This window comes from Thalassophryne amazonica, chromosome 10, assembly GCF_902500255.1.
Source record: "Thalassophryne amazonica chromosome 10, fThaAma1.1, whole genome shotgun sequence".
NCBI classification, from domain to species: domain Eukaryota; kingdom Metazoa; phylum Chordata; class Actinopteri; order Batrachoidiformes; family Batrachoididae; genus Thalassophryne; species Thalassophryne amazonica.
Window position 1 is genome coordinate 35,199,636 of NC_047112.1, and position 25,815 is coordinate 35,225,450.

General features: G+C 41.0%; 1 protein-coding gene across 2 annotated transcripts in view; it reads left to right on the top strand.

Annotated features, from left to right (window-relative positions):
* The first annotated feature begins 340 nt into the window (after positions 1-340).
* Positions 341-25,815, top strand: part of tle5 (TLE family member 5, transcriptional modulator) — a 127,965-nt gene continuing 102,490 nt past the window's right edge. The window contains exon 1 of one of the 2 annotated variants that reach the window (XM_034179773.1): positions 341-1,068. In XM_034179773.1, the coding sequence (XP_034035664.1) occupies positions 1,042-1,068 (27 nt within the window). In that variant the 5' untranslated portion in view covers positions 341-1,041. The remainder of the gene's footprint in view (positions 1,069-25,815) is intronic. The other variant, XM_034179772.1, reaches the window with a different exon arrangement.

Sequence of the window (25,815 nt, forward strand, 5' to 3'; positions counted from 1 at the left end):
AATCTATTGGAACATTATGCTGTTTTTGTTCTATAGTTACTTTTGAGGGCAACTCAACTGTGTGACAGATTCATTCATATCTTGAAAGTATTCATTTTAATTTATGCAGTAATAAAATTACAGTCGATATTTACTGCGTCCAACGTGCTTGTTAGGGGGTTAAAAAAAGAAGCTGCACTCATAGCCTCTTGTTTTATGTGGTGACCTGTCCACAAGGGGCGCTCGAGGCTCAGTGATCAGGCGGTATAGAGGTGCGGCGCGTAGATATCTACGCTGCGGATCTACGCGCTGGGTTTCTGTGTGTGGGGTGTTCAGCTCCAAGAATGGACTTTTGGCTTCACAGCGGATGATAAATCCGCCGTGTTTCTCCAGCACTGCTCGGTTTTTAAGGATAACAGTTCAGAGTTTGCCTCTAGCTTTTTCGGGGAAGGCGAGTCCGTTTGAAGTGGAAGCGCTGCATGTGCGGTTTGTTGTTTGCAGGACGGTACTGGATTCAACTTAAACGAACCCGCAGACATTTTGTTATTTTATGAGAAGCATTTTTTTCTCGTTTACCTTTTAACCCCCTCAATCAGCTTGGTCTCAGCTGGGTGAGGAAGCCAAACTGAAAGCTGTCAAGCTCTCCGTTAGCTCGGCACATTAACAACACTTTGAACGCGTCTCTGCCGCGTGCGCGTTAAAGCTCGCGACGCCGCGATGAATCATTTTGACTGACAGCTTTTCAACAATTTGCTAGCTTAGCTACTGGTGCTGTTTTCCCACTTCACAGGCACAGTAAATACGGTGCTGGGACAAGTCCAGCTGAATGGTCTGATATCAGCCAGACAACAGATTGACTATAACTGAGCTAACGACAGCAAAGTGCATCACTTACCGTCTTTTTATTTTGGGGGGTGGGTGGGGGGTTGCTAGCCGTCGTGCTAACGCTGGTCAGCTCCTGGAGGCTAGCTTTGGACAAAGGACCAACGCAGAGCAAAAACATCAACACAAACCACCCAGTTTATCGTGTTTGGAAAGGAGAGCAACACACAAGGAACTGACATGATGTTTCCACAATCCAGACACTCAGTAAGTGCTTTTTTGTAATTGACATTTGGACACACTCAGCAACAACTGATTTATCCTGACAGTTTAGCAGGTGATGGTGTGTATGCAGTTTGTTTTTGTGTCAGTAATTGGTGTCCCTTTGGGGAAGTAATGTTGGTTATGCAGTGTTAAGTTCTGCAGAGTGATGGAGCATTATATGGCATCAAGAAGAGATGTTTGGTTAGCAAATGTGTGATTTTAAAGTGGCTGTATTATCCACCACTTCAGCCAATCATCCATCAACACAGATCGAGTCTCAAATAACTCAGTTTTTAGGTCTTTAATGAACAACTCTTTGTTTGTTGCTTTAACTGCAAAAGAGCTGTATTCTTCCCCACACCCCTGGAAAGGGAGGGCAGTAGGATATAAAGGGGTTGTCAGTACCAGATTCATACCACATTTTAAGGTTTTATGTTTACGCAGGTGACAACAAAAGTCTGAAATTTTAGGACAACTTAACCCCCTGGGGTCCGAGGGCATTTTTTGGATAGTTCACTCACCTGGCATAAATGTTTTATTATTGCTGTTAACAGCTCTCCTTGCATCCCACAATCAAGTTTTATGTCTCTTTTTTTCAGGACAACCTGTGCCTTCATAATATATATGCTTTTGTTGTGTTTAAGTTTAATAAAGGTTTACAATCAAAAATAAGGAAGGAAAAAGTAAGGCGGAAAATAATTTTCCACACACATTTATTCAAAACACACAGCAAACTATAAACAACTGTTTTGACACTTTATAAAGGTAATTCGAGGTCTTGTGTGAAAGACTGTACAACAAAAAAAAGTTCAAACAGTAAACACAAATGCACATTTTAACAATATATACAAAATGGTCTTTGCTTTTTTTTTTTTTTTTTTGTCTTCATGGTAAAAGCAACAGAGTTATCCAGTAACATTCACATGCAAACTAGTGGAGCAATCCTGATGGTTACACACTCTTTGTTTGAGCACGTGGGATTGTCATCAGAGGCTCTCCGTCTGCTTTCAGTGATTGCTGTGCGTAATGGCGCAGGTTGTATTTGGAGCCCAATAGTATGTACTCATTGGAGCACCCAGGCAACTAGGAACATATCACTCCTGAAAATGATCTTTGGTTTTTCATGTGAGGTAAATCTGCCCTACGATTGGATTTTGGAAAACCATGTGACGGTGAGCCAATTCCGATTGGACACTTGCATTGCACACGTCATCACACAGCTTCTATGAGGCATACAAAGATGGCCACTGGCTGGCTCAAAGGTCCACGGAGTTAACTTTTCAGCAAAAAAAAAGTAAGTTTCTATCTCATATCATTAAAAAGTTATTTATAATTTAGTAAAGCTTGCTCTTAGCTGTCGTATACAACGGCGTTGGCCCCAGAGGGTTAATAGCGATACTTCCCGTGATGTCATGAATCTGGTCACGTGGGTTTGTTGACAGATCTGGAAGCCTACAAAGACCTTTGTTGTAGGTTAGCATGGAGAAATACATTGCTTTTGCAGTACTATCTAGGTTTTGAATGTATTCAGAAATCGTCAAATTGCTTCCTGTACTCGAAGACGCCATACTTTCTCTCTTTTGTGGTATCAGTTTACCCACGTTCTTGCCAATGATGTTAATGCGCATGCTTGTGACATCAGTGTTTGTAAGTATCACTGTAAGTATCAGGAGGTATCACTGTATTAGTTATTGCCAATTCAAAACAACCAGTTTGCACATGCGGAGAACTGCTCTGGCAGGCACTATGGATCTCATACTGACACTGTTTTAAAGATCTGTTATGGTCACCGGAACTGGCTTTATGTTTCCACTGTAGGGGGTGCGATGATTTATCCAAACTGAGCTAGACTGACTCCAGCGGACCCAAACTGACCCAGACTGACCCAAATATGACTAAATTAAGTACTTTTATTTATTTTCAGAAATGCGCTCCATTCTCAAAACGATACATTAATAGACAGTGCTCTCTCGCTCTCTCTGTCTCGCTGCCTCTTCAGAATGCTGAAACAATAAACAAGGGATGCTAAAGTATGTTTGTGAGTATTGGCAATTTTTTTTTGAGGGGGGGTCATACAACAGACTCTGATATCTGATGTTATGAACCCTGATGAGGCAACAGTGCATCCCGCTGTACGTCTGCAAAGGCGAGTGCCGTTTGCTTTTAATGTACTGTTTTGAGAAGCAAGCGCATTTCCGAAAATAAATAAAAGTACTTCATTTAGTCATATTTGGGTCAGTTTGGGTCCGTCGTTGGAGTCAGTCTGGGACAGTTTGGGTAAATCGTCGCACCCACTGTAGGTGAAGATTTTAAGCAGACAGGATTTTAACAATGCCAACTGCTGTGACTGCTTTAAAAGTATACATTTATGTACAATAACAGTAATCCCATATTGAGTTGTTGTTAGGCAGCTTTAGCCTGTATTTGTTCTGCTCACTGGGTGAACTGCAATGAGCTTGGATTTATTTATTGCACTCCCAAATATTTTCGCGATGTCTGCATTGTTGCCGCTGTCAGAATGATGCCGAGCAACTTTGCAAATTATTTTGTTCAAAATTTTAGGATTAGGATAATTGTTTGGTTTGAATTTTTGTGGGATATATAATCTCCAAGATTGAATATTATACATTTTCAATCATGGCACTTTGGAAATTTGAAAAATACTTCCGCTTCCAGACCATGGCTTTGCATACTCCTTGGAGTCTTCCACTGTAGCAGAATTACAATATGGTCCATATCCAATTCCAGAATATTTCCAAATTGCAGACAGCCCTGACTGAGATGGCTCATTTAATAGCAGAGTTAACTTTTAAAATCACAAAAATTATTGAAAGTGAATGTGTCTCTGTCCAGCATGTAACAGTTTAAATCATGTCACTGAAGACAAAAAAAAAAACACAAACAAAAAATCCCTAAATACAAAGTCTTTGCACCATTACCTCATGTTATTAGTGATAATGGAAACATTCTCAGTTTGTTCTTGCGGGGATGCAGGCTACACCAAGTAGTCAAGATAATACATATACACAAAGAACTGAACAATATTGCCAGTTGCTGCAGAGGAGGTAAAAGAGTTGCTACTTAAACTCCCTAATGGTTGAACAGTCCCTTTCACAAATGCTGTCAGTGTGTCCTGTCAGAGGTCACACATGTATGGGATATATCGCCGATGTTCAAAATAGCCATTTCATGTCAGAACTGTTTGTAGTATTTAGTTCAGACATGGACATATAGAGAATTACAGAGTTTTGAAGTTTTACCTTGTTTTTAATGTGTACTAATTTGAAGAGGCCCGAATGCACTTGTGAAAATTTGCCTCTTGGTTAATGCTGGCATTTTCATTCCTGTTATTAATTTGCACTGGTTAAAATGAAGTGCTGTTGAACTGTAAAAGATGGATGTAAAAACTGATTATGCATAACATTATCCCTTGAATTCATTCTTTGAACTTTGAATCTTTTTAGATTGTTATATAATTCAAAATTGTAATGAATGAAGAAATATGTCACAAATGAAGTTTCTGATACTTTGTCGTCAGTGTCATTTGTCTGTACTCTTGAGAAATATGAAGGGTCACTGTCATCCATTAAAACATTCACCATTGTTTATTATATGTAATGTAAGGGACCAAGCAGTAAAGCAAGAAGACACGGGTGTTATAAATTCAAAGAAGCCAGATTTTATTTACCCAAAACAATTTTTATTAAAGCTTGTACAGACCCCAAAATAATACCAAGGCTAATAAAAGAGGTCAATGAAATGTAACAACTCAAGACACCAACAGACATTGTGTTAATCAAATAAAACTAACACAGTGACACCAGAGGTAACATGTATTGGCTTGGCCAAACCAAATAACACAAAAGGGGTGGAGACAGTGAACACTAAATACAAATATATACAAAGCAAAAACATGGAGAGATGTGGTATGGCCTAATGAGCATTAAGTCTCCTCAGCCATGCCTTTTGCCCAGCCTAGAAAGAACCCTGTCCAAAACTCCAGGTAACTAAAGACAAAAACATAATTGGGAACCAAGAAGTATAGTTTGTATGACTCTACATTGTTAAAATGTGTGCGCTCCATATAAAACAATGTGAGATTAAAGCAAAATTAATTGTAAATTAAGCAAGCTATGTGATAGTAGTTATTTGAATGATAAATAAGTGACTGCAAATAATAATGTGCAGCAAACTAATGAAATGCATAAATGGAATGTGGGGTGATATTACCCTGTGTGACTGCAGCATCACACTAGGTTGGTGTTTTATGGTAGAAAAAAGCTACATCTCTTCTGTTTCCCCAAATCAGAGGTTACCATGACAACAGATACTCAGTCCAGGATATGCAATTCATCTCTGAGGATTTTCAGCCCATCGGTCAAACGTTTATGTGTGGTGACTGGCAGAACTGTGTTACTTGTCAGAGGTGGTTTAAACAGGTCTGTGCAGAGGCCTGCATTGTCATTCTGCGGTTTGTATGATTTTTTTTTTTTTTTTTTTTCCCCAACCTATGATTTTAAAGGTTAATTTTTTCTATAATGCTGAATTTGACAATTGAAGCAAAGTCTTTTGAGAAACATTTTATAACTGTTGTTACTGGCATACCCGTTTTTGTAAGAAATTAAGATTTTAACCCATTTGGATTAACTTGAAAACATGGATGTCTTGGAGTTGGTATTCTCGCTTGTAGTTACTAAAATTAACAGATTATGAAGTTAGACTTAAATTATTGCCTTTTTCACAATCGTTTATCCTATGGTGCACAGTAGAATATGGTTAATATTATTATTATTATGTGCAAAAAATGTTTTTTAAATGTCATCAAAAGTGGCCATTTAAAGGGTTTCAGGGGACCTTTCTCACCCCTTGCCCCTGTGGGTCCACCCCTGCACAGACTGTGGTTGAGTTGCAGTGCAGGCATGAAGAGAAAGCAGTTTTTAATCACAGTATCAGCTTCACAAATCTGCGCTATCAAGCGTAGACAGGCATGCACTGCTTATGATCTAAAAGAGATCTTAGTGTGTATTTATAGCAAAGCAGTGTGCTTGTGTATTTTTTAAAACGCATAGCACAGTGTACTGAGCTCCTGGCTGCTTGCTGTATCAGTCTGTTCACATGTCACAAATCATGTGATCGCGTTCATGTCAACATCTCTTTGCATTCAATTAGTGTGCATCATTAAAACACCTGCTCTGCTTATGGCACATAGGCACAGTGCATTATGAACATGCTGCACATGCACATTAAAACTTAAACCATGGGACATGCTTAGTTTGTGCTTCTATGAGAGATGTTCTGACCACCTGGGTGTGCACCTCTGCATGAAGCATGCACCTCAGCACACTGCTCAAACAGCACAAAAAAGAAAGTGAACCCAACAGAAAACTAGACTGAAGAGCTAGCTAATAGAAAGAGGACCATGCAGAAAAATCTTTGATTCAGTCTACTTTTTTGAAGAGTGATGCCTGTTTAATGAGTTTCCTCTGTCATTTATTTGAGCTTTCTCATCCCATGTAAATTGGCCTAAAATATAAAACATCTTGTGATAAAATTACATTACTCTACCTCCCCATATAAAATAAATCCCATCTAAATAGGGCTTGAGAAGGTAAACAAATAAACATAATACATTTTGAATAATTGTTCTCATGAAAGGGAAAAAAGTGTAATGCCGCGTTCACACCGGGCGCGATCAGACGCCACAAATTTGCGGGGGTCGCGTGACGACAGACGCGCCACCATCACCCGGTGTGTCGCTCTGCTTTTGCTGCGAAAATTCGCCCCAGTGCGTCATCAAATAGGAGGAGCTTCCATTCCGCTCGCCGGCTCCGGTTGTCAGTCAGGTTAACATGATGGACCTTGATCACACGGAGCGAGTTGTTGTGGAAAGCTCCCAATTCGGGGAGTATCATCATTTGCTGCAGGAGCTGTATCTGGATGACGGCCGCTTTCAGCGGTCCTTCTGCCTCTGCAGGACCCAGTTTGAGGACCTCCTGTCCCGTTCATGCGAGCACATGTAAACAATTAAAAAAAAAAAAAAAAAAAAACTCTGCTGCCTGCTGTGGGGCTGCTGCTCGCTCTTCCACAAAAAACTGTCATAATTGTGTTTAGAAACCAGTCACCATTTGCTTTATTATACATCTGTGTAGTTAATTAATAAAATAATCTCCACAGACGATTCACTCATGCGTGCAGAGGAAAAAAAAGAGAAAGAAACTCCGCTGCTTGCTGTGTGGCTGCTGCTCGCTCTTTCTCAAAAAACTCTGTCATTGTGTTTACAAACCAGTCACCATTTGTTTTATTATACATCTGTGTAGTTAATAAGTAAAATAATATCCACGGACGATTCACTCACGCGCGCACGATAAAAAAAAAAGAAAACCTCCGGTCCCTCGGCTGTGGGGCTGCTGCTTGCTCCAAAAACTCTGTCATAATTGTGAAATAAAGGACAAAAGAGACATAAGTCCTGCTCACAGGCTGCTACCAGAGACAGGACATGTTCACATCTTCAGTCAAGCTCCAGACATCTCCACGTCACTACATATTCAGTCCCTGATTGGTCATCGCGGCGCGACAAGACAAAAAAGTTCAGTATTTTCAACTTGGGGAGGAGGGCGACGTGATGCAACACAATCACGCCACAAACGCGGCAATCGCTCAAAATGGTTTCACTTGCGTCACTTCATTCGCGTCCATTGTGTCGCGTTGAGTGATTTGGCGCCAAAACGCGTCCTTACATAGGGATTACATGGCATCCCGTCGCTGCTGTCGCTCGTGTTACGCCCGGTGTGAACGCGGCGTTAAAGTCGCATTTCCATCCATCCATTTTCTATACCTGCTGCTTTCATTTAAGGGCCACAGGGGGCCTGAGCCTATGCTAGCAGTCATAGGGCGTGAAGCGGGGTACAACCTGGACAGGATGCCAGTCTGTTACAAGGCTACATACAGACAGGCAAATATATTCACACCTACATGCACACCTACAGAGAACTTAAAGTTTCCAAGTTACCTAACCTGCATGTCTTTGGATTTGGGAGGAAACCGGAGCACCTGGAGGGAACCCACGCAAACACGGGGAGAACATGCAAACTCCGCACAGAAAGGCTTCAGGTGGAAATCAACCCCAGGACCTTCTTGCTGTGAGGCAGCAGTGCTAACCATTAAGCCACCCTGCTGCCCAACAATCATTTCAGATGGTCCTATTGAGGCACACGCATGCTTTGTTTGTTTGTTTTTTTAATGTGTGAGTGGTCTTTTTGTAGATCCCCTCTAGTAGGTTGTGGATGCAGCTCATTGGCTTAGGAGAAGAAAGCTTTATTTGATAGCAGCCCTGTGTTGGACTCCGTTGATTGCATTTGGCATATTGTTTGGGTGTTGATTAATCCTAATGCAGCTTCAACAAGGCTAGCCTCAGCGTGCAAGTGGAGCAGCAGAAAAGTGTGTTGCCAAAGCCGACGTACAAGTAATAGGGATGCACAGTCCCTCAAGTCCCCCGAGCCTGTACTCAACCATAGAGATGGCCACAGGTTGTAAACCCCCACACGTTCTCTTCTCCTCCTCTTCCTCCTCCTCCTCCTGCTTGTCTCCTTTTATCATGTTTCCTCCCAGATCTGATGTAGTGGTGGGAGGGTCAGGGGCAGAGGGTGCACAGGCATTATTAAGACCACTTGAATTAACAGAACAGCCCCAGCCTTGCCTCTAAAGCCTCCAGCTGGGAGGGCTTAATCCCCATGGTCCCCTGTCTTGCCCATTAAACAAACTTGCACCCCTCTCCCCACACGTGTGCGTGCACACACACACACACACACACACACACACACACACACACACACACACACACACACACACACACACACACACACACATACATCCCTGCTCAGTCACTCTGCTGCATACAGACACGTGGGTGGGTGGAGGGGTTGATCTTGGTTCTGTGTGTTGTTTTGTCAGTGCGTAGGGGTTACTGGACATGAGTGTGCACACATAAGCATAAAAACTGAAGAAAATGCAAATGCGGTGTGGAAAACATTTATTATTGCTGTAGTACAAAGATTCTTGCCTTTCTCCCATTCAACCCTGGTGAGAAGGACATGCACAAGTGTCACATATTCCCCCTCTACTTGAGTGGTTTATGTAGTTATATTAGAAACAAATTGAATATGGAGCTTGACAAGCACAGAACAGCAGATGTCTGGGTGGTTAAGGTTAGGCTAGCTGATTAACATAAAAGAGTAGACTGGCAGACCTCCAGCCCGAAGAGGTCCTAATTTTGAGTGTTTGAACTGAAGCCATTGCTCAGAGGTCATGTTGATTTTTGTCAAGGACCACAGTGGATTATTGTCAAAATGCTTTGGTGATGAACTGAAGATGAGGCTCTTGGTAAGCTTCATGTGGAATCTTATCCATGTTTTCTTCTCTTCATTAACACACAATGACTTTGAATCACTGGAAATATACCAGTACACAATCAGACAGTTTAGAAAGCAAAGTTTGTCATATTGGCGTACATGTAAGCTGTAACATTTAGGCAATCATCTTACCATTAAACTGCTTTTTTTTTTGTCGTTATTCCAAAGTTCATCTCCTTTGTTGGCTTTTTAAAAACAGACTTTTTATTGAAAGATCGTTAATAATTGCACAGTAAGTGATGTCACAGGACTGTAGTACTGAATTCATAAGTATGAGGCATGAAGATACAAAGGCTGATGGGTAGGGTAAGGAGATCATCAATAATGATGCACTCCCCTTGGTTAGGAATTTCCTTATAAAATAACATAATTGCCTTGAGGAATCCTGAATTTTTGACCTCAATGACCTTAACCTTTACCCTAATGACTGTTCTTTGGCTGACTTTTTCAATTAAATTATAGAATCCACCTTTATATGTTATATGGCTCCTGGCTAGGGATGGGTATCGAGAACCGGTTCCTTTCGGGTATCGTTAAGAAATGATTCGATCCACCGACATCAGTAACCTTTTTGGTTAACGATTCCCTTATCGGTCCTTCAGAGTGGCTGTTGTTTTGGGGTGTGTTTGTCAGGAAAATTATCATTTCTGTACATTGATTACAGGCCCTGCAGTGGGTCTGTAATCAACTTTTCTGCAGCGCGGCTTTGCTTTGAACGTTGAACCAATCGAAGCAGTAATTCACAGATCGAAGCAGTGCTTCGATCTCCTGCTTTGTTGATTCATTGTTTTATTTTGCTTGATCTTAATTTTTCCCTGCTAAAACCCTAAAGAGCATATGTCTGTGAGTAATATTTACCTTTTTTATGTTAAACCAACCTGTTATGGTCATCTGAAACAGTTGATAGATGTATTTTATAATTTAAAAACAGGACCGATGCTAACGCGTTAGCATGTCTATGGCATTTTCAATGTTAAAATTAGCATTAAGCTGTTCGCGTCTCAGCAGTTTGCGTGGAAATGTTTTCTGTATAATAATTAATGGCTCAGCGTTCGTTGTCATAAAGGAGTCAAATTGTATTTTTTTTTACATTTGTATTCATATATTAATAATACCAACAACAACAATAATAGTAATAATAACTCATAATAACTAATAATGATTTGGAGCTTTGCTGCATCAAATTTTTCCAGAAACTGTGAGAGACAGTCAGGTGGACACCATTCGCTAAATTCAGATGGCTCCAAATCATTCAGATATTTCCCTGACAATGAAAATCCGACGAGGGGGGTGGACCAGTGCTCACTCAAAGCCTGCCCACAGGCGAATGACGCAACCGACAGGCGTGAAAAACCCACGCATGCGCATGAAGGTTCAAGCTTGGCTGATGCAATCACACGTGATTCAAATCCATATAGTTTTGAAAAAAATAAAAAGGTCCGTTGCTTTTTGGACAGACCTCGTACTTCCTCTCTGTCTTTTCTACCATCTCTTCTGCTTAAGACACTCTTAAGCCCCATTCACACGGCACTAACGAAGGACACCAAAGCCAAAGCGAAACAAGAAATCTGGACTTGCGTTGACTTTCGGAGACATTGTTTAACCATCATCCAGCTTTGTTCCTGTAGCTGGCATTTTGTCAGAATTTTCAAACTGTTGAAAAATGTGAATGAATCCTGACGACAGCTTCAATTTGTCAATTTGCGTTTCATCTGCATAGTTCCTGTACTGTCAGCGTTCCGTTTCATTGTCGTCCAACTTCGTCCAACCACGCAAGTCCGACGTCTTGCATAAATATTGACAGTATTTGAAAGGATCAATAATTAAAGCTCAGATGAGCTGAATGTGACTCGTTCATGTGTGGGATGAAGCAATGTTTTCATGCAGAAACAATAGCGGCAAGAACGTTTTCTCAACTACTCTAAAGCCTCGGTCCCACCGAATAATGAAGACTGAAGAACTGAAGAAGGAGCCACGCATGGGTGTGGGGTGATTATTTGAAGAATGACCCACGTTTTGATCACGTATCCACTATGAAGGTGCCACTATGTGCCTCTCTGTACCCCGCATGTGCCACGTAGCAGCCTCTAGTGAGCCACGACCACCTGTCATTGCAGCCTTGAATGGCTCGCATCAGCCACACTAAGCCACGTAGTGCCATGATAGTGCCATGATAACACCATGTTGGCGCACATTTAGGCATGAGTTTGGTCCAAACCTCCAGCCCTCCCACACCTGGTCCCTTCAAAGTGTGGGTTTTCAATTCACAGATTCACAGCAGCATTTAAAGATGTCCCTTCTTTTTTTTTAAAAAAACGCAGTCCAAAAATAGACACTCCATCACAGTTCCGCAGTTGTGAGCTGTGCGCCAGGCTGCTGTCCACCTGTAATGCACCAGACCAGCTAGACCCGAACCACGGGTTCCTGGAGAGCCGCCTCTGTGCTCCTCGCTGGCTCCGTGGCTCTCTGGCTTTTTTTTTTTTTTTTTTTTTTTTTTTTGCGGCTTTAAACACACAAAACTTTATGCTTGTCTGTTTATTTCTGCAAAATCGCTCTTTTGCGTGCACGCTGCTGTTGTCCTTTCATGGACAGCCGCCTCTGTGCTCTTTCTGGCTTCCTTTCCATCCGTGGCTTGCTGGCTTTATTTTTTCCCTGGCTTTAAGCACAATCATTTTTACAACGTGAATCCACTTTGTGTTTGTCCGTTTATTTCTGCAAAAGCACTCTTTTGCACGCGGTGCCGTTCTGCATACAGAATGAGGTGGCCGTTTTATTATATACACCTGTGGATCATTTTCTATATATATATATATATATTTATTTCTTCTGCAGCTTACAAGTCACCATGATACAACTTTTAACTTTGTGTTATGTCTTCAAAATCGGTCTTTTGCGCGCTCTCCACCTGTGTTGCCGCACAGCTCCTGCTCTTAGCTGCTCCACTGGAGTTATTATCTTCCATGGCTTTAAACACACATCCACTTTCATGCAGTCACCCAAATTTTAACTTTGTGTTCGTCCAGTATTGACTGAAATATCACTCTTTTGTGAGCTGGCGTTCTGCCTAAATGCTCGTTTGAAGTGTGATGATGAGTCACTGCCTCAGTGCGCACACACAGCGGAGCTCATGTGATCCATTAATTCCAGAAGTGATTAGAGGTATTTTCGGCATCCATGGTTTGACAGAAAATGATTAATCCGCTACAAAATAATTATTTTATATAGAGTCCAGCGCACAGAGCAGGTGGATTTGTGTGCGCAAGAGAGCCGCTCCAAAAATAGCCTCTCAGGTCCTGCCTCAGTGCGCACACACAGCGGAGCTCATGTGATCCATTAACAAGATATTAAATCAACATACTTTTACATACAACAGACATCAACATACAGACATACTTTTACAGCAAGGAACTGTTTTATCAAGCTATAAAAAACGTTAAAAATAATTACCTTAAGCTGTTCAAAATGCATCCCACATGGAGCAGGAAAGAGAGGAAAAAAAAAAGCGTCCAGATGAAACATTCCTCTGTGATGCCAGAAGTGATTAGAAGTGTTTTCAACATCCAAGGTTTGGCAGAAAATGATTAATCCACTACAAAATATAGTCCAGCACACAGAGCAGGTGCAATTGTGTGCGCAAGAGGAGTCGCCTCTCAGGTCCTGCGAAGGTGCCAGGCGCACGGATAATGGACTTTTTGCATACTCGTAAGCACCACGCAAATGCCTCTAAGCCGTCGCAGTAACTCTAACACAAACTGCGCCACGCTGTTGTTGCTAAATTTTGAACATCTTGAAATTAGCGCCACGCTCAGAGAGGAGCCTCGTTAACTGAAGATAATGCCTCTAAGAGCCACTCTGAGCCACTATAATGCCACGATAGCTCACGAAACAAAAAAAACAGGGTGCGTGGCTCCTTCTTCACTCCTCCTTCACTCGGTGGGACCGAGGCTTAACTGTTTACACATATCCCAGCCATCTGTGGCTGCTGCACGTTCCAGCAGTTTGTGGCTGAGACGTCCGTGTGCACACACGTTGTTGTTGTTGTGAAGACAAACCTGTTGTCAAGACAACCAGATCTCACACCTGCAGATGCTGTGGAGAGCACAGGCTGGCTGCAGAAATTATCACAGGCTGGCGCTCTGTCTGATACCCACTGTCAAGTCACGTCATCATGAATGTTTTGATTTTTTTTAAAGCGTCAATGTTGCCATTTGCTTCGTTTTTCTTTTGTTAGTTTTGGTTTTGTTTAGTTCTTTTATGCAGTCTGGACACGCAGGCTTTTTGGTGATGGGAGAAATGTAGGCTCATTCATCCACTTTTCTCGATGATTTGTGACTTTGTCACTTTTTTTTGTCACCTTCGTTCAGCTATTGTCCTGTACCGTGTGACCAGACCCTTTAGGCTTCTTAAAAGTCTTCCTCCTTACTCAGTTTGGCACCTTAGGAGCTCTCTTAAGGCCTAAGGTGCTTTGCAGACAACTTTGCCTGCATAGACTAATATTGATGAAACATTTTATTGTAAAGAAGTTATTTATTTATTTATTTTAGTGGTATATGCAAACCAAGCTTTTAGTCCAAAGACCTTCATGATGTTGCACATCAAGAGAAGCCAGTTTGTATTATATACCTTAGAAGTCAACCAATGTAATCATCTAAAGAGGTTACACCTGTATGAGCTCACCAGTGTCTAGTTGGAAATTGTAGTTCTCTAGGTACATGTCCGTTTCAGAAGATCGGTGCAGACCCTTTCTCTTAAGGCTTTATTTTACTCAGCATGTGGTTTTGTAAACTTGTAGAGTCGTCTACTACATTGATTAGTGCTTACATTAGTTATGAGCATTCTTTACAGTCTTCTTCTCTGTTTTTTGTGGGGGCGTTACAGAGCCACCTACAGGCCTGGCATATATACTACAGCTTTACACAAAGCCTCGGGGCAAATCTAATTACTCAAGTAATTGTTTCAGCCCTAATTGTCATCTCTTCTATATTTTCTCAGTTTGATGGTCAAACAAATCATCTTGAAATTCCTTCAATGTCTGTTTGGTGGCGTGACAAATCTTGGTGAAATCCTCACCCAACTTCTCTTTCATATATGTTTCCTGGTTTTTGATTAGTTTTTCAAAGTCCCTTTTCTATTTAGAGACCTCTACAATTATTAAAAGCATCAAGTCCATAGAGCATTTTTTTAATGTCTCACACCATCTCTTGTTAAAATCTTAATTTTCTTTGCCAATAGTAGGTGGCTTCTGGATGTGGAGTCCCTGCGGAATCAGTTTGTTTCTCCAATACTCACTTAAAGTGCTACCAGTTTCATGCAAATTTCTTTCTTCTTCAGGTTCAGTAACTTCATCTTCATTTCCTCTGGTGAGAGAGGAAAAGAGCCAGTAAAGGTGGTGGTAGCAAACAAAATTCTCTCTGCATCTGCTGTTGAGATGGCAAAAGTCTCAGCTATCATAGAGGTCCATTCATTAATTTCCTGAAATGAGGACATTGTAGATCTTACAAGGATTTGCAGGGGTCGAAATACATTTTTTAACCTATTTGCACCAAAAAAAAGTTACTTACACAACCAAAAGTCAGACTTATGTCAACCTTAAAACTCCTCCTCTGATGTGTCAGACTCTTAATTCCTCTCTGGGGGAGTTTGCCGCTGCTGCTGCTGCTGCTCTCCCCTCAGTTTTTTTTTTCACGTGCGCACGCAAACAAATTGTCCGTGAAGATTATTTTATTTATTAACTACACAGATGTATAATAAAACAAATGGTAACTGGTTTATAACACAATTATTACAGAGTTTCACGAAAGAGCGAGGATCTATGGAGCCCTGGAAGTGTCATCGCAAAATGTTTTGCATGTGGAGAGAATGTGCGCACGTTTTATTATATTGTGCGCTCAGGCACGAGCTACTTAAACGTGGCCACAGTTTGTAAAATGTGCACTGTCCTGACACATAAATGCTGATTATTAGTCAACAAACCAGGAGACAGTGTAATACATTTCCCCATTAGAAGTGGATCTGGTCAGGGTATATCATCATGGTTTGGGCGCACAAGGACATACAGAGAACTCCACCTGCCCAGCATAACATCATCTGGAGTTTAAGCACATTAAAAAGGACGCTGAGGGCGAAGTGTCGTGAGGATGACAATTTAGGTCATATTATCAATTAAAGGAAAACGTGCGCACGAATTATCACAGCCAGGAAAACGTGCACACGTTTTATTAATTTGTGTGCTCAATTAAAGGAAAACATGCACACAAATTATCATGGCCAGAAAAAATATTACTTTAAGTGCTGTCTCCTGGATTCTGTAAAGGAACTGCAGTGGCAGCCACTTTTTTTTTGTTTCACGTGCGCGCGCGAACTAATGTCCATGAAGATAATTTTATTAGTTACACAGATGTATAATAAAACAAATGGTGACTGGTTTATAACACAATGATGACAGAGTTTGAGGGGGAGAGAGGAACCGCAGCCAGCCAGTTTTTTTTTTTTCTTTTCTTTGTTTACGTGTTCGCACCAACAAATGGAGCACAGCAACTCGCTCCATGTGTCTGAGTCATAAAACACAGGGAAGACGAAGACAACACACTGGAAATAGTTTTTTTTTTTTTTCCTTATTTATTACTTTATTGGTTCATTTTACTGGTGCTTATAGTTGATAAAACTTGGATAAAGTTACTTGTGCAAGTGCAGTATAAAATTACGTGCACCGCTCGAATAATACATGCACAAACTAGCACATGCACGTACTATTTCGAGCCCTGATTTGGGTGCTGGTGTAACGTATTAACGTATAAATTATAAAGGTCTATACTGCACTCAAAAACAGTGTTGCCACAGTTACTTTGAAAAAGTAATCCAATTACTGATTACTCCTTGAAAAAGTAACTTAGTTACTTTACTGATTACTCAATTGTAAAAGTAACTAAGTTAGATTACTAGTTACTTTTCGCAGCTGCCAACAACAACCCTCTGCCACCTCAACATGACAATGATACCTGTTTTGCCAAAACTTACTTTATAGTCACCCTTTCTTGACTTCAATGAAAATAAATACTTGTTTTATAAAAAGTAAAATAAAGACCTCTTTCTTGACCTCATATTTAACTGTTGACAGCACTGTAACAGTAAAACTTGCAATTTCGAACCTACATTGTTTATAAATGTAACTATTAAATTCATTCTAGCATTTTTCTAACATTTAAATTCTCTCTAAATATTTTACTTGGCGAAATTAATATTATTTTAAGTAGCATTAGTAGTTGTAGTAAAAAAAGGCTTCAAAACTGGACCTTTAATCTAGGGGTGTTGTGAGGGGGGCACATCCCTCCCCCACGCCCCCATTCCATCTGGATTCGCCCCTACTTTGGCGTTTGAGCACAAAGAATGGATAACATTTATTTATGCAGAAAACGTGACCAGATTTACAGGTAAGAAAGTTTTATTGTGTTTTCACATCATGTGGTCCTCAGAAAGAGAGCTTAGGTGCATTTGAGTGGAAAATAGTGTTAGTTGTTGACGCGTCGCGGAGGATCAGCTGTTTTAACGTGCAGATATGGAGCGGCTCAGCTCAGCTCTAAATAAAGGAGGAAAAAAAGTATAAAAATGTCTTTGTAAAGCTCAGTGCAGGTGTGCTGATCACCGCGCTTTAAGAGGAGACGACGAGTCGAGCAGCTGCAAAAAAACGTGGATGAAAAGCTCACAGCTCACTGAAAGTGGGCAGTTCAGTCGAACCCCGACCTCCTGCCCACGGACCAAGTTTAGTGCTGCTATCGTCCCACAATGAAAAATAATAGTAACGCACAGTGACATGGAGAAGTAACTTTAATCTGATTACTGATTTGGAAAGATTAACGCGTTAGATTACTCGTTACTAAAAAAAAGTGGTCAGATTAGAGTAACGCGTTACCGGCATCACTGCTCACAAACACTAAGCTTGTTTATAAAACAACTCCAGTGTTGTACATTTCTAAAATAAATTAAATGAGAAATGGATATTGTGTGTTCAGTAGGGATTTGTTTAATGTCCTGAGAGAAATTTGGATTTCTGATGTGGACCTTGTACCATTTTATATAGGGCAATTGTTGTATTGACAAGTGGGACAAAAAGCTTAGTGTTTAAGCCTGGGTAAGTGCTTCCTGATGAACAGGTAAGGGTTTGTTTGTTTGTGTTTTGTTTTGCTTTTGTTTTTTTTTTGTTTTTTTTTTCTTCCACATGCACCATCCTCAGAAACAGACAGTTGAAAGACAGCAAAGCATAAATATGTTTCTAAAGCTCATTCCAGGGCCCGGTTTCATAAAGTAGTCTAATCTTTTAGTCTACTAAACTTACTTGGTCAACTAAGGTTAGTCGCCCAACATTAGCCATCTAATCTCTGTTTCACATTGACTGCTAAACTTGTAGATTAGCAGTCTAACATTAGTCAACAATTTTGACAGGCATATGCGGCCTCGCCAGTGCCGTTGCCAAGAAATGCCTACAATGCGTGACAGTTTTGTTTACTTCCGGGTTGGTCATCTGCTACAAACATGCCCGAGTCCGCTGCACCAGAGGAGAAGCGCTCCCAGCCTCAGTGTCCATAAACATCTACAATGGATTATTCTGGTCCCAGAGCACTGCAAGGCTGTCCTTCCTTCGTGCTTCATCAATTGGTGGTACATGATAGCTGCCATTTTTGAGGTAAAACACTGAAGTATTTTCGATTTATAATAAGATTAGCTTTGCTGTACCAGACTAAAAACTTTAGTCGGCTAACATGAAACTTTAGCCAACTAAATGCTTTGTGCAACAACTAATCTACAACAACTAATCCCCTAATCTCGTTGTCCCCTAATCTCATTGTACTATGCAGACTGTGTTTATGTACTATGCAGTCGATGAAACAAGATTAGACCACTTTATGAAACCGGACTCAGATGTGCTGCTGTTTTGAGCTATATCACCACCGTGCTATGAAGCAAGACAATGCTCACAGACTTTGTGCATGTTTGAAAGAAAGCAGACTACAAATATGTTTCTAAAACTGATTGCAGGTGTGCTGCTATTTTTTGCTCCATCACTGTCACGCTCTGAAACACAGTTCATAGCTGCTGCACAGAAAAGTGCACTAACCGCCCGCCACGTCCAGTTCTGATATATTGAAAACGTGTACAGGGACACTGCTGTGCATACTGTACATGATCGCAAGCTGGTATAGATCCCCAGATCTTGCACACAGTGGAAGCGGAACTGGATGTATGCTACTTGTTTGTTTGGGTGTCTTTGCTTTACACAAAGCATTTCTGCAAATTCACCAAAAAGAGCATGAGTATTTAGAAAAAGAGATGACAGCTTGCGTGAACTGTATTTTTGTTCATCTTCATTGGCTACTAATGTCCATAAATCTCTATTTTTCCTGCTGTATTTGTGGCTGAGCCCTGCATGTCAATGTGAAGATGGAATTCAGTATAAGCTGTCATTTTACACTTCATAAGAAATTAACAGCTTTGCTTGTGTGGGATGGCCTTTTGTTGTCGTCTGTGTGCGTACATTATTCTTTCTCAGTGTCTGTGCAGATTTGTGTGTGCATGACTGAAGGATGTTGTGTGAAAACAACAAAATGGTAATGAGTTTGTACTTGGAGGTGCTTGTGTGTACATTTACACATGCAAATAGGAAATCATTGGCTGTTTTGTGTGCACGCACGTACGTGTGCACATTTGTGTAGGAGTGACTGTTGTGGTGTGTGGGGCTGCTGCATCAGTATTCAGAAGTGGCTTCTTATGAAAAGCAGTTAGTTGGAGGTGGGTGGGTGGGTGGGATTGTGGTGGTTGGCAAAGCTCTGCCCCAGAGCATAGCAGTGTGCTGAGCTGGAACAAAGCCGCTCAGTGGGTGGCTGGTTGATTGGCTCTGCCTGGCCAGAGTGTGTAGATTTGCCAAAATGCAAGGCACTGTATCATTCAAGACAAAACAGCTCTTTTTGCCTAAAAGCAGGAAGGTTCCAAATTCAACAGCATTTCCTTGTTGTCACCATGATCCCATTCAGACACCAAGATAATTACCTCCTTTGCTTAAATTGTTTTTTTTAGAGCAAGATAATGCTGGCGTTGTAGCCAACATCCAACAGGAGATAGCCCTATTTCCTGCAGGTTGCCAGATGGTGCCCAAGTATAAACAAGCTGACAGGTATTGTCACCATCCTGCTGTTCCTCAGAATCTATATGTGGACACAGTCCAATTACTTATAAAAAGTAACTATAAGAAAATGAAAATCAAATAGTAAGTCCTTTCGGCTGCTCCCTTGTCTTCACTCAGCGTTGCCACAGCAGATCTGAGGTAGATCTGCATGTTGATTTGATTTTCCACCGGATGACCTTCCTGATGTAACTCCACATTACATGGAGAAATGTGGCAGGGGTGGGATTTGAACCAGGCACCTTCTGCACTTAAATCGAGCACACTAACCACTTGGCCACCACCCCTGCTTAAATCAAATAAAATTCTGATTTAAGCTCTTTCACACCGGGCCAACATAGAGTTGCGTCATGTGTACATAATACGCCGAGTTTACACAGCCATACGTGGCAATACACTGAGAGTGCAAAGGGGCCCACAAAACAAACGTAAAAAGTTAAACAAGTTTAATTTTTCTCGTGGGCTTTCAGCATAGAGCAAGGATGCAGTGTTCCACACAAGTCTACACAATACTCTGCTACTGTCTAAATCTACACAACACTGTGCTACTGTACACCATGTCTCCATAATTATACACAACCCTACGCCAGGGCGAAAAGTCCTTTGTGTTTGTGTTTTTTTTTTTTTAACAGTACATACCTACAATACTAGATTTTATTCATCACACTGGACTTTGCTGGCTGTGAAGCTTCAAAACCACAGAAGAGGCGGGCCGGCCAAGCTTCCACGTTCACTAACTCCTCATGGACATATCGCCAGTGAGAGGACATGTCCACATCAAACCCTTACGGACAGATCACCAGTTTGAGAACATGTCCACCATCCACTCCTCATGGACTTATTGCGTGCCATCACTGGCTGCAGCTCTGCCTTCACCTCCTCAAGTTCTGTCACGATTGTGGCACGTTAAATAAAGTCCATTAACTCCTGGAAGTAATGTATTCTGACCTTTTCCAATCTATCAAATTTTCTTCGTGTCCAGGCAGTCTGTAAGATCAATGTGATGGAGCCAAGCTTTTCCCTCCTGCGCGCAAGGTTTTTTTTTTTTTTTTTTTTTTTTTCCTGTGCACAACTTACGCAGCCATTCCTGCATACTAGATACGCAGCACATTGCAACTCTATGCAGGCCCGGTGTGAAAGGGGCTTTAGTTCCTGGTTATGCCCTTGCCTCTGTGTAAGAGCAAAATTATTTAAAATTTTCAAAACTAATCATTATGAAAATTGCTGTTTTGTGTCTGGTGTCACTGCATCCATATTACAGAATTGTTCTGGGTGGCAATCACCTAGGCAGACAACTGTAATAGCAGTGGGTGAAGCAGGTAGAGTTGAAAAACATACATTGTACTTGATCTCGAGGAGCAAGTTTTGTGGCCCTTGTCTTAGGCCACTTGCACACGGGGAACAGATTTAGGTTATATCTGCATAAGCTTTGTATCGTTTTGGGGTTTCAGCCACACGTAAACGCTGTTTTGGGCAGTCAAAAACGAAAGTATTTGGACACGTGTCCCAGAGTGGGTAAATCTGAAAACGCTGGATTTGCAACTCTGCGTGCACAAGCAATACAGAATGATTCTGAAAGGATTATGTCACAGCACCATCTGTCTAACCGCAGTGGCTTATAATTAATCACTTGATGTTGTTATTAATAGTGTAACTGCTTTTTTTTCTCTTGGTGGATCATTAAATGCATTTTCTTCAACCATCAGAAAGCTGAAGAGATGATGGCTGTGGTGAAAGCCGCTGAGTAATCTGCAGCCCAATTACTATTATGATGACAACCTGTAGTATCAACTAACAAGCTGTCATCATGGTAGACAAAGCGGTATTAAATGAATCCTTTGTCCACATTTCTGTACAGTGCATTCAGGATCTATTTGGATCTATTGTGAGCGTGCATTTTTTTTTTTTTAAACTGCTGTCAGCCTGAAGCATCTGCATAAATTATATTGCATGCAATCTGTTAATATATTAATAGGTACGTTAAAGTTTGTGTGGACTCAGTTTTCTTTTTCCATGTGTTGGTCCGGTCTTTGTAAAATTCAAAAGGTTTTCCGTGTGGCACTCCAGGACAAAAGTGAGTCCTGAACCTGACAGCAATCGTGTGACTTTCTTTCAGTCCCTGCAATGGTTTAAAACAACAATAACAAAACTTTTCCATAGCTGTGTTGTTTAGTCATAGAAAGTCCAGTGAAAAGTACTTATTATCCAGTGGTCATTTTTCTGCTGATTTGACACCGACCACTTGAATGGGGGATAAATGCATTCACGTGCACAGAATGCCATACACAGACAAGCCTGTCAGTCACCTGCCAACCACAAAAAAAAAAACAAACAAAAAAACCCACAAGCTTCCATGATTACAATTTTATAAATTTCCAATATAGATGATTCATAATAGTCATCAGGTACACATACAGAGACAGACGCAGCCACAGTGGGAGTTACCGCAGCAGCCCGACTGTCAGTCCCACTTTACTGCATGACCATATATGGCACGCATATATGACAAATAGAATATGAAACTGTCTTTAAACTAAAGGAAAACAACAAAATAGGAGCACTATGAATCTCTTTATTAATAGCCTAAATGATGTGTTTTCTCCTGTGGGACGGGAGATGGCACAAAATCAGTGCATCTCTGTTATTGTATGGGCATAACTTCTCAGAGTTTCGCAGGTGCAGGCAGGACTGGGACATACACGTCGCGGGAACAGCGGAAGTGAAACACAAATTGCAGTTGAGGTTGGTAATTGTTCCAAATTTATTGGGAGTGGGTGGCCAGGAGCGGCTGCGGGATGAAGAAATAGTCCCTGAGTGTCACCAACGTTTTGCCGATATCACCTCATTTCTGCTTCAAAACTGCACTCCAGTCATCATCTAGCTTAGTGACAGCTATCTGAAGCTTTTGTACACAATTATTTAAATATAAATTCAGCATAATTCATAATAAAAGACGAAGGAAGCGATCAGAGTGCTGCAGCAGCACGACTGCTAGCTGCTGCATCACTGCGCCTCCATCATTTCAAAGCATCAGTAGCGACTCACCGATTATCGCCTCATTTCTGTTTAAAACGGCCTTGTTTCTGCATAAAACTGACTTTAGAATGATTTAAGAGGTTTTATCTTGTCATCTGATGGTTAATAATCCCATTAGGGTAGTGTACCCATTAGTCCACCAAAGTTTCACTATTTTTCCTATTGACATAATTTGTAGGTGACATAATTTGTTAAAGGGCAAGATTTACCTCTCATTTGAATATTTAGTAATTAGTTGATGTACAGTTCAAAAGATGCAATTAAGAAATTTTAGGGAAAAAGTCAAAAGTCTGAAATGGGCTTAATTGGTACCATTTAAGAAAAAAAATTATAAAACGTTCCCCTGAAGGGTAAATTTTGAAAAGGACAGACGACCTTGAACTATTGGCTATGACAGTGACTTCATGGATCACGTGGGGGTTTCCATAGACTTGTGCAAGGGATTCTGGTAAGGACATGGTGACAGCCAATCAGAGTGGAGATACACCGTGACATCACTGGCTGGTCTCTGCCTGGCTGCTAATCCAACATGGCGGAGAATGCTCAGAAACCACTGCATTTCTGCACAAATCTAACATGTTTCTGAGATATCATGTGAAGATTAGTGAGAAATAAACACTTCTAAAACTAAAAATGCTGTTTTTTGTAACCTGATAACACCTCTGAAGTGGCATCTCATGGTTGGTGGCATGAATGCTACGTGTGTGTGCATCACCTGTGGTCAAAGGTAACTTCCAGTTTTTTCAACAGCCCATGCGTGTGCACGTGCTCCTGCAGACACTGTTAAAAGGTAAATACAATATTTGTTAATGAATGTTTGGATTTCAGTATGAAATTTGGGTGGCCCTATAGCTTTACAAAGCTGGAATCAGAGATTTTTGTTATAAAAAAAGACTCAAAACAATTCATCAATTAAATAGTTGTCAATTAATTTATTAGTCTGTTAATAACTGATTAGTCATTGGAGCTCCAGATCAGACACATCAACAACCACGGGTTTCCACTTTCATTGCTTACTTATTTGTTTTGTACTTTAAAACCAATGTTCCCTTTCTCTTTCCTGGTTTTTGCCTTACTGGTTGATGTAAGTACTAACCTTTGTTTTTACAAGTGGGCATCAATCTTCTGCACAATCATACATGGTGCAATCTCAAAACCCCCTTCTCTGGAGTTGCCTTTAATCTCCACCGTGGTCTCCAAATCCACAACCCTGCAGCCCTTCCAACTTTACTCACTCTTGACAAATTGCCCATTTCCCTGGACGTTGCAGTCTCTGCACACTTTCCTGTGTGCGTGTATGTGCGCATCATTGCAGTGCACCTTATGCCTATTATATTTGTGTGTATGCCCCACATGCATGTCATTTTGTAGGTAGTTCATACTCTTGTGCACAAATTTATCTTAATTTAAAAAGCAGTTTATGTGTTATGTGCTTGAATGAATTTGCACAAGAGTCAAGATACCTCAGCAAAGTGGGCAGATGGGCCTGGTAATGCCAATCCTGTGTATGCAAGGGCACCTCACTCAAAGTGATAAAAGTAGAATAATCCTCTTTAAAGCATCTTAACGAGGTCAGACTTGTGTAGGTGCAGTGGGAGGTGTGTGTGCGTGCGTGAGTGAGAGAGAGAGAGAGAGAGAGAGATGGGGATAAGACAGCAGAAATGAGGGTAAGCCTTGGCTTGGATTGTGAAAGATAATAATCAAAATCTAATTCCTGGCCCAAACAGGATTAGCCTGTAACTGTGCTCTAAAGCCCCTGTCCAGAGCAGAAGAAGACACAATCCTATTCCTTGGCCTCCCTGTTCAGACACACACACACAGCATCTACCATAGCTAGGCTTTCTTGGCTCAGATAGCGTTGGCTGGGGCCATCTTGGATGAGGGCCAATTAGCTATGCCTCTCAGATCACTGGGCACATATGTTTTAGTCTAAACGCTAATCCGGGATATTTAGATGGAATTGTTTGTTTGGAGCTGTTCTTAGATGGAGCATGTGATCTTGTTTGGTGTGGATGTAGTAACACAAGGCTTAAACCCACAGCATCTGGCTCAGTGAATTTTGACTTGACAGATTTTTACTTAGAGGTTTGCTTACACACATATGTGCTGTATACACATGTGCACATTGCAAAACATAATTATCTGATGTAAAACTGAATGCACAAAAGAAAAATTTGGGCTATAGTGCATTGGTCTCAAGCCACAACAAAGTCAATTGTCCCCTTGGAAGGCTGAGTTTGTCTTCCCAGGTTAAATACTTAAACAATCAAATAATGTTCTTAATAGGAAACATAGGGTGCTTAAATTTCCTTGAGAAAAGTGTAATAAAGGCAATGTAAGCCCTTTTTTCTGACACAGTTACTGCTTATTATTACAGCTGTCATAACATTTCCATATTTCTGGTATTTCCTGAAAACTGCATCCTGATTTATAGCCAAGAACTACATATAGTAGGTACCCCATTTTTTTCTAAATGCAGAATGATGGGTTTTTTCTTCCCATTACTGATTGGGTGTCTTTGGCAAGTAGTTCATTCTATAGCACACCATGCTTTTTGTGTAGTGATTGTCTTGCACATCAGGCATAAGCTAAGCAATTTAGTTGCTTTCAACAAACTGTTTTTACGCTAGACAAGAGGTACAAGCTTTGACATATCATTAATGATGGTGTTCTCATTAACATCTAATTTGTTTACAGTGAGACCTTTCCTTTTTAGGGCAATTCCACAAATAATTGTCATTTATTAACTTTCTGACTGATCTACTCAACTGTTATGGTATGTACTAGGGTTGGGTATCGGGAACTGGTTCTTTTCGGGTATCGTTAAGAAATTATTCAATCCACTGACATCGATAGCCTTTTTGCTTAACGATTCACTTGTCGGTCCTTGAGAGCGGCCATTGTTTTGAGGGTGTTTGTCGGGAAAATGATCATTTCTCTACCTTGATTACAGACCCTCTGCAGTCCTTTGATCTGCTGCTTCGTTAATTCGTTGTTTCGCTCCTCTTCAGAAGCAGCAACTCCACTTCTTAACCCCTCTCAAAGCCATTAAAATATGTCAGCTGTGAGTCACTTTTGTGCAGATTAAAGTTGCAAGAAAGAAACGAGAATCATCCTCCATTCCATTGCTCC